At 37.1% G+C, this 14,286-nt stretch overlaps 1 protein-coding gene across 1 annotated transcript; it reads left to right on the top strand.

Annotated features, from left to right (window-relative positions):
* The first annotated feature begins 302 nt into the window (after positions 1-302).
* On the top strand, positions 303-9,476 carry LOC311073322 (uncharacterized protein). The gene is made up of 2 exons (XM_084098962.1): positions 303-373; positions 6,827-9,476. Exon 2 carries the CDS (start codon positions 6,979-6,981, stop codon positions 8,632-8,634), a length of 1,656 nt encoding a protein of 551 aa, XP_083955088.1. The 5' UTR covers positions 303-373; positions 6,827-6,978; the 3' UTR covers positions 8,635-9,476.
* Positions 9,477-14,286: the final 4,810 nt, after the last annotated feature.

Raw genomic sequence — 14,286 nt, 5'->3', positions numbered from 1 at the left:
ACAAATGCACTGGTCAATTTTGCTCCCAGTTTGAGTTTTGCAGAAATCGTTATTTTGCATGACGTAAAAAAAGAGGTTTCGGACCATGATGACTGGGTAAAAGCATGGTAACCATCATATTGATGAAATATAGACAATCATAATTTAAGGAAGGGAAATATGGATTTTCAATATCATGTTTGGGTAGCAGTCACTGATGCCAGATGTTCACGTAACAATTAGACTCCTTTCATTCTGTGTCTCGCCTTTCGATATACTAATAATAATGGCATGTATTAACATTAATTCCTCTACTCCTGCAGGCTTTTCTCCCTCGACTCTTCTGACTGGCTCGGGCAGGTCATACTGGAGCTAACTTGGTTTCCCCAGGCAGGTAGGCAGCCACAGCCATTACACTAAATATATGCTGTCATGTTAAAGGAAATGTGCAGGTGTTAAGAATAGGTACAGGATCCCTATATAATCCCTAGTGGCTTAAAAAGTCTTAAAGCGTAACTCTCGCCAAAATGCAACCTAGGGTCTTTTTGTGAATGTACCCGGGGCAAACGTTAGTTTAAAAGCATAATTAGGACGGAAGAGCCACTTTAAGATTTACCGTATTCTCGTTTTCGGTCAAATGGCCTTTTGAATGGGAGTGCACTACTATGATAGCATCAAAATCTCTATTTGTAAAACACTAAGAAGGCTCGTCACAACATGAAACTCTCCTCAAAGCATCACCAGGGGCTCTACACATGAACGCAAGCATTGAGAACATTGTTTGTGTACACAGAGTTTACTAAAAAGAAAGGTTTTAACAACTCACTGTAGCTATTGGTTTTTCCGCTCGCCTTCCATCTAGCAAGTCAAAAGTATTTGAGGATGGAGAGTAAAGATGGAAAGCTCCTAAAGCTTAGTTCCATATAAATGCACAGATAATTTGTTGTTTTGTCGTTAGTGAAAAACAACATTGACCTTGTAGTTGAAAAGGAGCCTCATGTAAGAATGACAGTTCCTCCTATCGAGTCCGTTCATTCGCACTCGGAGATCGACTCCTTTTGATTGATAAGCAGTGTTGTGCCTGAACTCGTTCATATTTTGGGTGAACGTGAACTGAACGTAGCCTACTGTATTACTGCCTGATGAACGTTACTGTGAACTCGTTCATTCTGGTGTCTGTGAACGGCACGCTCTCTGTTTAACTTCGTTCAATAGAGTGCCAGATTTCTATAGAGCCTTCCAGGCGAAAACCCGGCTAAAACACACCGTAAACCGGCCTTAATATGTAGCGGAAAAAACACCCAATCTGGCAACACCAGCCACCGGTGTCTACTGACTCTCTTGTTCGATCTCGTTCATCAAAATGAACAAATCTTTTTTTCGAGTCATTTCGTTCATTTAAGTGGCTTTAAATGTTATTCTATTAACTGGCAAATTCCCAGAACACATCCACCTACGCAATCTTGATCATATTCTGAATTAAGAAATCATTATAATGCAGTCAAAAATCATTTAGAGGGAACATAAATAATTCATAAAAGTCTTTCGTTCATTTGTCACGTGACAGACGCAATGAATGGATCGTTCATGAACGACTCATCACTTACGTTACACATCAAAACAAAAAGCAGCAAGGAGGCGTAGTATGATCATTTAAACGAGTTTTATGACAAGGTCGGTGAGGATGGGAAAAATCTGACGCATAGCTTCAGTTAAAAAAACTGATAAAATAATTACCTGTGGTTCTATATTTCGAATGGGGGTAATGCAATTAGGCTGCTGCGGGGGGGCACAGGGGGAACTAGAGCTGTCAGTCTTCCTCTGTAATATCATTCGAATTCCATTTGATATTTTTTTTAAATATTCGAATAATATTCAAATATTTAATGCTCAATTGCAGCCTGTTAAATAATATGTACTACACTGCTCAGGCTTATGCATCGTCAATGCTACTACAAGCATGTGGTTGTTGTTACACGTTCTGTCCACTAGAGGGACTTCTAACATTAGCCTGGCCTTGAGGGGACCTGCACGCAACTTTGTTTGCATTAATTTTCCACCACGAGCACACAGCGACAAACAAATCAACAGAGAACTCTGTAATGAAACATCTTACAATTGTAGGGAAGCGGCATTGTTGTAAAGGCTAACGTTGCTCGGTTAGCACAAGGACATCATGTTAGAAAGCACAGCCGAAACGATTTGTCTAGGTAAGTAACACTAACAATAGTGTTAGCAACGATGCTAACAACATTAATAACTAAGCCAAACGGTGTTGTCAGTACTATTTCAGTGATTTATAAGCAACCTGTTTCTTGCTGATTGTCACATTACTGAGTATACAGCTGTTAGAAGGTAATATATGAAGTTGAAGCTAACTTTGTCAAGTCAAGTCAAGTCATCTTCATTTATATAGCGCTTTTAACAACGTAGATTGTTTCAAAGCAGCTTCACAGAGATAAGCGTATAATTTAAGGTAACAGAGATTGTTTTGGCTTTATAGCAGAGTTAAGTTATTTTCCATCTAAAGTTAGTTTTGATTGATTTGCTTCCGTCGCAACGATCATTTGTTATTAAATTAGGGGCCGCTAAGACGACACCATTCCCTCTACACAGACTTTAAACGCGAACCTGTGAGAAACGCTGATGGCGTTCACATGCGCATTTAGAATGGGTTCTATAGTTATGTGCGTTTGAATATATGTGTGCAGGTTTGGAATTCCCTACAAGCCAAGCCTAAACAAAGTACTTGTCTTTCCTTATAAATTTTGATAAAGAATTTTATTTTATTTTGTTGCTTTGGGGTAGGAACGCGAAACAAATTTTCCCGACAACGCCTTATCTGTATAGTGGTAGAGGGATCCTCCATAGGGAGAGACTAGTTGGCACTTCAGCACTGCGTTGTCATCGGTCCAGGCGAAGGTCCTTCGTCAGATCTGGATACGGCCTGGATCCGGCAGGCTGCAGGAAAACCTTGGGATAAACACAGACACTAAAATTAGCGTAGATGCCATTCTTCTCATGATGTAACGAGTACATCAGGATTTATGGGAAGTGTTCCCGGTTCCGGCTGACCTAATCTATGCAGCCTAACATTGAATTATAGAAGTCTATAATGTATTATGTGAATGCTAGGTCAAAGAGATGTGTTTTTAGTCTAGCTTTGAACTGACAGAGTGTGTCTGCTTCCCGGACAATGGTAGGAAGACTGTTCCAGAGTTTTGGTGCTAAATAGGAAAAGGATCTACCGCCAGCAGTCGATTTTGATATTCTAGGTATTAGTAACTGGCCGGAATTTTGAGATCGCAATAGACGTGAAGGACTATAATGCGTTAAGAGCTCACTCAAGTACTGCGGAGCTAAACCATTTAGTGCTTTGTAAGTAATCAGCAATATTTTAAAATTGATGCGATGTTTAATAGGGAGCCAATGCAGTTTTGACAGAACTGGGCTAATATGGTCATACTTCCTGGTTCTGGTAAGAACTCGAGCTGCTGCGTTTTGAACCAGCTGTAGTTTGTTTATTAAGCGTGCAGGGCAACCACCCAGTAGAGCATTACAATAATCTAGCCTTGAGGTCATGAACACATGAACTAATTGTTCCGCATTTGTCAATGAGAGCATATGGCGTAATTTAGATATATTTTTAAGATGGAAAAATGCAGTTTTACAGATACTAGACACGTGACTTTCAAATGAAAGATTGGTATCAAAGAGCACACCCAGGTTCCTAACCGACAACGAAGACTTAACAGAGCAGCCATCGAGTGTTAGACAGTATTCTAGGTTATTACGTGAGGACGTTTTTTGTCCAATAATTAGAAACTCTGTTTTTTCAGAGTTAAGAAGTAGGAAATTACGAGTCATCCAATTTTTTATATCCGCTATGCATTACGTTAATTTTGTGAATTGATAAGTTTCGTTAGGTTTTGAAGAAATATACAGCTGAGTATCGTCAGCATAACAGTGAAAGCTAATTTCATGTTTCCTAATGATATCTCCTAATGGTAACATGTACAGAGTGAACAGCAGCGGTCCTAGTACTGAGCCTTGTGGTACGCCATACTGAACTTGTGATCGATGAGACATCTCATCATTTACTGCTACAAACTGATAACGGTCAGATAAGTATGATTTAAACCATGCTAGTGCATTTCCCGTAATGCCAACATAATGTTCTAATCTATTTAAAAGAACGTTGTGGTCAATGGTGTCAAATGCAGCACTAAGATCGAGTAACACTAATAGCGAGATACAACCACGATCGGATGATAAGAGCAAATAATTTGTGACTCTAACGAGAGCTGTCTCGGTACTATGGTACGGTCTGAATCCGGACTGGAAATTCTCGCAGATATCATTTCTTTCAAGAAAGGAACACAGTTGTGAGGATACTGCCTTTTCTAATATCTTTGACAGAAAAGGTAGATTCGAGATCGGCCTGTAATTGACTAATTCTGTAGGATCAAGTTGCGTTTTTTTAACAAGCGGTTTAATCATAGCCAGCTTAAAGTTTTTTGGTACGTATCCTAGAGACAAAGATGAATTAATGATATTAAGAAGAGGATCTATGACCTCTGGAAGCATCTCTTTCAGTAGCTTAGTCGGTATAGGGTCTAACATACATGTTGTAGATTTAGATGATTTAACGAGTTTAGTAAATTCTTCCTCTCCTATAGCAACGAATGAATCAAATTTTTCCTCAGGGAGACTACAATGCACTGCCTGATGCGATACTGTAGTAGACGGTTGCATAGTTATAATTTTGTCCCTGATATTATCAATCTTATAAGTGAAGAAGTTCATAAAGTCATTACTGCTGTGTTGCTTGGAAACTTCGGTGCTTGAAGCTTTATTTTTCGTTAGTTTAGCCACCGTTTCAAATAAATACCTAGGATTATGTTTATTTTCTTCTAATAGGGTTGTAAAATAAGCAGATCTAGCAGCTTTTAAAGCCTCCCTGTAAGCAATCGAGCTCTCCTTCCATGAAATGCGAAATACCTCTAGTTTTGTTTTCTTCCAGTTGCGCTCCATTTTTCTGGCTGCTCTCTTAAGGGCCCGAGTGTGCTCGTTGTACCACGGCGTAGGGACAACTTTGACATCTGAAGGGCAGCTAACATTAACTTTAGCTGTCTCCATGAAGCTCCCAGCTAAGCTAACGTTACTATATCTCGCGACGCAGTTAGAAAACAAGAACGAGCTACCTAATGTTAACATAAGCATTTTGGCTCGGTGGATGTCGATTTTAAAGTCATGTTAAAACTATTTCCTGTCCTTACGATTTCCAGCCGCATCCTGTCACTCCCCTCTATACTAACGTTACTCAGTACGTAACGTTAGCTTAGACCTCACAATGTCTTGTGTTTCTCACTCCCGCTAAGTTATTGTTCATAAGACGTGACATGAGTGACACATTCGGGTAGGCCAAGGCGAGTAGAGGGAGATTAGCTAACGTTAGCCAACATATTTATAAAAAAAAGTCACACTCGAATAGTAATTTCAGCATTCGAATAGTATTGATTTATTTTACTATTCGAATTATATTCAACTTTCGGTATTTATTCCAACAGCCCTAGGGGGAACACTCAAAAGAAGGCAGCAGGCCTGTGGTGAAAATTTGAGACTGACTGAACTTTTAAAAAAATGTAAAAAATGTAAAATGTTGAAATTTTAGACTTTTTAAGACCCCACGGAAACCCTGGCTATGGCGTGAGAGTCCTGTACAGTAAACAGGAAATATCACTGCCTTTATCGCTACCAAAACAACTAAACACCGCACAACCCTGCTGCAAATCACTAGATCGCTCTTTTGATCTAAATGCCCCGTAACAACTGAGCAACAGAGTCATTATTAATGTTAGTTTTTACACCTGTGCTTGCTTTAAGTCAAAATTTCTGTTAGGAAAAAGGTCTGAGTTGATGCTCATTTTCTTGTATATTAAAATTAAATATATTCCATATATTCCGTACACATCACAAAACAAAAAACAAAACAAATCCAAGGCAGTAGAGCAAGCAGTATTTATGTAGCACATTTTTAATACCCACTTGATTTGTTTTACATAAGGATTAAAAGAAGAGAAAGAAAGAAACATAATAAAGATAATGGTATCCATTCCCAACAAACATGCAGCAACATTTTCTTAAAACTTTAAAAATGTATGTTATTTCAGGAGTCCTGACAATACCTTCTGCTATTTTTATGATGTTTCTAGGTGAAACTGTGAACTCCATTTCAGAAAGCAGGTTTAGTGAAAACTCAGTGTTGGTTGACTCTCTGGGTTTTGGGTTTCACAAAGACAGTTCAGCCACAACTCTGAGTCTGTTCCTATGGCAACGTACTAACGGTCTAACAGGTTTTCTTCAGTTTACTTCCCCTTATAACCGTAGATGTTAACAATATTTACCTCCCCATGTGTTTAAAAACAATGACTTTTTTATGAAGAGATATCCTACAAATGCAGTACAGTACTTAATATTTGTCATGTAGTTGAGAAAAATTATCCACCTCAAACCACTCCCTTTAATTAAGTTAATCGTAATCTTGATATGTAGCTCTGTTTGCTAACTGCTGATTTGAATTTGTCAGTTGACCCAAGAGATATGGTCCCATAACGTGCTATAATGGAAAATATTCCACACAAAGATTTTAACAATAGTTTTACATTAATATTACTTCTTGACAGTAGTACACTGTATCTGTGCCTTAGGTAATTCACTATTAGTGGGAGATCTGGCCTGTGTTAGTTTTAAGGTTGCCCTAGTAGCAATAGGGAACACACAGTGGTGCTACAACTGAGGGTTGAATTCTGTGCATTTTTATTTTTGTACATTTCATCTTTTGCAGATTTGGACCTGAGTGCACTTCCAGAGCAGAAGACATAGACCTACACTTGTACTGCACAGACTTGGAGTCTTACTGTTTTCTGATTAGAACTAGTTACTACCTCCTCAGAGGGTTGGTCTTGGTCATCTTGATTGTAAATTTAGGACTTCAAAATGAGTTTTTTCAGAAGCCCAAAACGGTTTGCTGATGCTTATAAAGAAAAAAGCACATTGCTAAAATCCAATACAGGGGCTCTCCCTGTTTATATAGTTCCCCTGAAAGAAGAACAAATCAATTTTGATGGGTGCAAGCGATTCAGTTTACTCAGTTTAGGTAAAGAGTCAAAACCTAAAACTAATCGCACCGTAATGGTTCTCGGAGCAACTGGGGCTGGGAAGTCAACTCTCATCAATGGGATGATCAATTACATTCTAGGTGTCAAATGGGAGGATTCATATCGGTTTAAGTTAGTTGATGAGGGTCAGTTGAAATCACAAGCTGAAAGTCAGACTTCTGAAGTCACTGTGTACAAACTCAACCACCAGGAAGGCTTTGAAATAGATTGCTCACTGACCATTGTTGACACTCCAGGCTTTGGAGATACAAGAGGCATAAAAAGAGACCAGATGATCACAGAACAGCTACGTAAACTCTTCTCTGCTGATTGTGGTGTCAGTGAAATTGACGCTGTGTGTTTTGTAGCTCAGGCTGCTTTAGCACGACTCACACCAACACAGAGATATGTGTTTGATTCTGTGCTCTCAATCTTTGGCAAAGATGTGGCAGAAAACATCCTAGTTCTGGTGACGTTCGCAGACGGCCAGCAACCACCAGTTCTAGAGGCAATCAATGCTTCAGGTGTCCCGTGTCCTAAAACAAAAGGTGGGCTGCCAGTTCACTTCAAATTCAATAATTCAGCTTTGTTTGCAGACAACAAATCATCCGCAGCAGACAGTATGAGTGGGGATGATGATGATGAAGGAGGCTTTGATAAGATGTTTTGGAACATGGGAATTAAAAGCATGAAAAAGTTCTTTGCTGCTTTAAATATCATAGAAACCAAAAGCTTAAAAATGACGAAAGAGGTCCTCAGAGAAAGAAAGCAGCTCGAGAATTCAGTTGAAAATGTGCAGAAGCAGGTTAAACTTGGGTTAGCCAAGCTGGAGGAGATAAAAGAGACAACTGCAAAACTAAAAGAGCATGAGGGAGAAATCAGCAGAAATGAGAAGTTTGAGTTTTATGTCCCCATCAAAAAGGCCTTTACAATAGATATTTCTGGAAGTGGAAACTTCATCACCAACTGTCAGCAGTGCAGTGTCACCTGCCACTTTCCCTGTGGGATACCAAACGATGCAGATAAAGCAGGCTGTGTGGCAATAACAAATGGATACTGTACTGAGTGTCCAGGTAAATGTCATTGGCAAGTACATTTTAATATGAAGTACAGATTTGACTATAAGGTAGTTCAAGAAAAACAAACATTGAAAGACCTGCAAGAAAAGTACCAGAATGCCACAGAGGCTAAAATGACTGTTGAGGTATTGATTGGTAAGCTGAAGGCTGACTATGATAAGGTGCAGGCTGATGTGGTGGAGCTGATGGAGAGGTCTTCTAAGTGTTTAAACAGACTTAAAGAGATAGCACTGAAGCCAGATCCTCTCTCCACTACAGACTACATTGACATGCTTATTGAGGGAGAGAAATCTGAGGCCAAGCTAGGCTGGAAGGAACGTGTTGAGTCCTTGACAGAAATGAGACATAAAGCAGAGTTATTGGCTAAAGCAGCCAGAGGAGAGAAACTCCTCCATCGTCAAGAATCGCAAATCTAGGGCGAGAGGTTTATACTGTGTCGACACGACACTCAAAACTGTGTGCTGCGCTATCTATACACTTTCCAACTGCGATCACATTGCTTCAGCTCTAATCAGACAGTTACTGAAGGAAAGGCATGTGTTATTTTCATTGTTTTTTGTGTGTTGTAAAATGTGATATTGTTCAGCCAGAAATTAAGCCAAATACTCTTCCAAAGTACATTGACATATTTATGAAAGACAGAAATCTGAGGCCAAGCCTCAGTGGAGGCAATGAGTTTGGTCTATATAGTCATAAGACAAAAAGCAGAGTATGTGTCTTATTACTAAGCCTGAGATTAAAATTACTTTGACTAAGGAAATCTCAAGCATAAATTTGTCCAAGATAAAATCTGGCGTTTCTTTTGTAAAAATGTATTCCTGCAAATGTATTCCTGACATATCTATATGTGCTGTTTACCAAAAACGAACACAGATTAACATGTGGTGATACATTTTAAGTGTGACCACATTGTGTGCTGGAACCATTGACTTCCTGTCACCATCACCACCAATTGTAAAAGTCTGCAGCTCTTTTAACTCTGTAAACCTTTTTGTATTTTATTATCATTTATATAATTCCTTAAATGCTTACATATATCTACACTGCACTTAGTTTACAGTATCCAATTCACTTCTTGTCAAGTTTTAAAGATTTGTTTTCTACTCAATTTTTTTCTTTGAAATTTGAAAAAATATAGCTTTTTTTAAAAAGATGTTTATTGAATTGCATTTTATTGTCCTGTAGTTATAACATGGCTCCTACTGAATAATGGAGAAATTGTTAAATGACAAACAATAAATAAAATCTGTTTTGTGTAAATGCTGCTTTAAGTGTTTCTTCTGTCTTCTGATGTGTCAACTCATCTTCTAGGACCTTTCAAATCAACCTTTACACAGTGTTGGCAACAACTTCAAATCATTTAACATGATCTTCATTTTCTCAAATAGTCCAACATCTTTTAGGCTAGACTTCTAGTCAAAGCAGTAAGTTACATAGAGCCCGACCGATATGGATTTTTGGGGGCCGATGCCGATAAAAAAAAGCCAGATACCGATATATTGGCCGATATTATTTATGTGTATATTATAATACAGTATTAATATTATTTATGTGTATTATAGTACAGTACCAGTCAAAAGTTTGGACACACTTACACATTGGTGTGTACAAACTTTTGATGGGTACTGTATACACAGTATAAACAGAATAAATATATAAATGTTTTGCAATGATCACTCAAATGTGGTGATCAAACACTTGTGTGACAGAGATATGTAGTGGAGGCAGGGTGAATGATAGAATGAGAATTTGAGCTGTAACCAAACTAGTTTGCATTGCATGTTATATTATATTCTAAATACAGTTGCATAATCTTCACTGACGACTTTGTCTTTTAATTTAGTCACGTTATATAAAACATAACTTGTATCAATAAATATATCAAAAGTGTCACTGACAAAACCCTTCTATTTTTAGTCTTAATTCCTCTAATCTCTACCAGTGGAGGAAGATCTCAGATCTTTTTACTAAAGTAAAATTAATAATATCATAATGAAAACGTTTTTAATTACATATGTACAGTACTTTTATATACTTTTAAATAAGTAGTAAGCAAAATGTACTAAACGTGAAACTAGGCTACTCTTAATGCAAAATGGCCCTATATAAAGTGTTGTAATTATATAAATTATTGGAATATTGCTTGATGTTGTAACATAGCGTTATAGGCAGAATGAGCTTTAACACTGTGTAAAGTGCTTAACACGGCCGTTATTGCTCGCGTCGCAACAGCTGTTTACCCTAGACGCGAAAAAGCGCCCGTTACAAAGCAGAATGGGGCATCAGTTTACTGTCGGAGATTTGTCGTACGCGCCACGCATTTTAATCAATGTTTCATCAACATTTTGTGCAATATTACATCTGTGGTGTTACTTAAAAACGTATCTGACACTTCTTTCCTTCAGAGCCATTTAATCTTATAATTTAATGTTTTTAGACTGTAAAGTGGTTTTAATATTTTAGAATAAAGACTATAGCACAGACCATTTTCCCCAACTTTTTTACGTATATACAAATAATTTCTTTGGCAAAAATAGGGGCCATAGCCCAATCGTACGGAACACTCTTAAAGCTTGGGCGCAGTCGCGCAAGTTAGAGGGTAGGTTTAATTTGTCATCAGCTCTTACACCAATTCAAAATAATCCAGATTTTCCTCCTGGTACTGATGACTCTGGGTTCAACCTCTGGAATTCTTTAGGTATTGTGAGGCTGAAAGATACATTCGAGGGTTCATCACTTATGTCTTTTGAACAGTTGTCTGCTAAATTTAATCTGCCAAGACATCATTTTTTTAGGTACTTGCAGCTAAGGGACTTCATTGGTAAAAAGACCACTTTGCATACTGATAGTTCCAGAACCGAAATTGAGAAAATACTACTAGAAGACACGAGACAAAAAAATATATCTCATATTTATGTTACACTGAGTTTGACTCTCCCAGGGGACACAGATAATCTTAGACAGATGTGGGAAAATGATTTGGTAGTAAATATCTCCAGAGAGGATTGGGATTTAGTCTGGGATCATGTTAAAAGAATATCAGTGTGTAACAGAGCACGTGCTATTCAATTCAAAATAATACGTCGGCTACATATCACCCCTTTTATCAGGAATAAAATGGACCCAAAACTTTCCCCCAATTGCTCAAAATGTAAAATATCAGTTGGTAATTATATTCATTGTATTTGGTCTTGTCACAAAATTCAGTTGTTTTGGAAGAAAATCGCAGACCACATTGGCAACATTCTGGGAATGGCAATTGATGTTGATCCTTGTTCATTTATTCTAGGTCTGCCAGCTGGTATTGTTTTGAATAAATATCATAAAAGGCTTTTTAGTATTTTAACTTTTGCTGCAAGAAAGAACATTTGGTAACACTTTATTTTGATAGTCCATTTGTTGAGACTCTACTAGTTATTAGTAGCCATTCAGTAGCTTGTCAACAGTGCATCAGTTGACATTCAACAACACTGTTTCAACAGACAAGTAACATACGTTCAGCTAACTGCCTAAAGTACAATTCAAGTGTTAATCTACAGATTTTACAAAAAGTGCCTGTTGACTGTCAATGTTAATTTGCAACAGGTTATTAACCAATTGTCAACTAACTTTCTGTAGACTGAGTCACTAACTTCTAAGCTGTCTACCAACAACTCAAAATCAATGTCAGTTGAAAGTCAACAGTCATGTCAGCATTTGATCTGTATATGATACTGTATATCCAACTCAAGGGGTCTCAAATGCATCAAATTAATGATTATTTTAACTGTTTAAAAAAAAAAAACCTGTAGTTTCCATTTGTTGATAATCTGTTGATAGTCAACTAAAGATTAGTTGCTTATCTGTTGCTTGTCAACAAATATATTGTTTATGATCAGTAGACTATTAATAGACATTCTCCACTAAGCGTTAGTAGATATCTTTTAGGACTATCTAATTAAAGTGAAAAACAGTTGATATCAGTAGAAAGTCTATAACCTATCAACAGATTGCATACAGGTTTCCATTCATTATATGCAACACAATTACCATTTAAAACAATAGTTTTGCATACCTGACTGAAGTAGAACAAACACTATAGGAAGCACATCAGAGAAAAAAATGCACTTTTATTAAATAAAAACACTCCAAATAATACAACCCATTCTTTACTAGGGTATCAGGATCACATCTGAACCATCTGATTATGTGACAAACATTATATTGAGCATTTCAAAATGAAAAAACTCTCAATACTTCAACAACATTTCAAATGCCCGAGGCCAAGAACAAAAGTTATAAACAGAAAGGACAGAAAGTTCCTAAACTTATTTGTGGTTACCATTCCTTATGTCCTTGAGAAGTCTTCCAAGTACTCCATGTTTATATTTTCTTGCTAACCAGTAGGTCCACTCTATGAAGCTGAGCTGTTTTTTTAAGGCCTTCTCAGAACGATTCCCCCGCATACGCCAAACTTCCCTCTTGTAAGTCTGCCATGCTCTCTCAATGTTTTGAGTATGTAGTCCTGTTTGTGGATCTACATCATTCTGGCTGTGGTTGACTCTGACATGCTTGTAGCCCTCCTGGGAAAGACTGGCATATGCTCTCCACTCATCACTCACCACTAGACTTTGACGTTTGACATGTTTCTTGATGATGGGAACAAGGGTCTCCTTGTTTCTTTTCTTCACAAGGCGAAGAATGGGGCGTCTGCTTGCAGCTTTGATTTCAAGTATACCAAACACCCACGTTCGCTTTCTTTTCCAGGTGTTACCAAAGCGTCCTCTTGCATACTACCAAAAAACAGCATGAACAGAATTACAAAATAAAGAAAATCTCTGTATCAGCCATGTATCAATTTATTTCTAATCAGATTAAATTACATGAGACTTTTCACCTAAAACTCTTTTAAATTCCATATAACACAATAATAACTATGCTTATAATAAGAAAATCTTTAAAGGGTCAGTTCACCCAAAAAAGAAAATTTGAAGATTCATATTTTGTAAATAAAGTGGTAAATTATGTTGGGTTTTTTTTTTTTTTTTTTTTTTTGGAAACAAAGCACTTGCGTCATTTTATAAAATTGAGGTCAAACCACTGGAGACACATGGATTAGTTTTATGATTTCTTCATGAATTTTTTGAAGTGGTAGTTGCGTAGCTGTCAATGGAGGGACAGGAATCACTCATATTTCATAAAAAAGATCTTCATTCATGTTCCGAAGATAAAAGAAAGTCTTACAGGTTTGGAACAACATAAGGGTGAGGATTTAAAGACAGAATTTAAATTTTTGGGTGAACTAACCCTTTAATAAAATGTATTGTAAACAAGTAACAAAATATCGAGATATGTTTTGCCATTACATTAAACATTGAATATTAATTTAATTTTTGTGTTTAGAACACATTCCTGTAACCTTCCTATAACCCTTCTTTAGGTTAAACAAAATAAATAAAATGTCAGTGAAAGTAAAAATTGCACATTCAGATTACACTACCTTGCGTTTGTGGCAAAACTTGCTCTCATCAATGTGAACAAGGACATTAACTCCACCAACTTTCTGTCTCTTTTTTTTCCGGTGCTTCTCCAGGCTTTGTACACAAATTCTTCTGAGTTTCTTTGACATCATGGAAAGTGTTGCTGTGCTCTTTGCAATGCCATCTTGAAGCATGTCTACTTGCCGTAGATGTAAACCCTGAGCAAATCTACAAAAATTAACAAAAATTATCATCATTAAATAAGAACATTGCATTATTACAAAAAGAGAATGTGTGCTTTATCAACCAGTAGGCCACAAAGCATAATTTGTACCTAGTATCCTGTATTATTTTTTTACTGTTGACTCTAAGCATAACAAAACATCAGCATATTAATACATTTTGTCATACATAGTTGGCTAAACAGTACAACATACTGTAGTGCTGTACAGAAACTGACTAAACTTGAAAGCATCAAAGTGAAAACATCTATAATCACCACCATAATCTTCTGTTAGAAGCTATTCTGTTAGATGTTTTATAAGACATCCTAAATACTAATTCAAAGTATGGTACAAATATAGTAAACTTGATACAATTTTAAAAAGA

The sequence above is a fragment of the Abramis brama genome, assembly GCF_963993115.1.
Source record: "Abramis brama genome assembly, chromosome: 22".
Taxonomy (NCBI): Eukaryota; Metazoa; Chordata; class Actinopteri; order Cypriniformes; family Leuciscidae; genus Abramis; species Abramis brama.
This window is presented reverse-complemented; position numbering and strand designations above follow the sequence as displayed.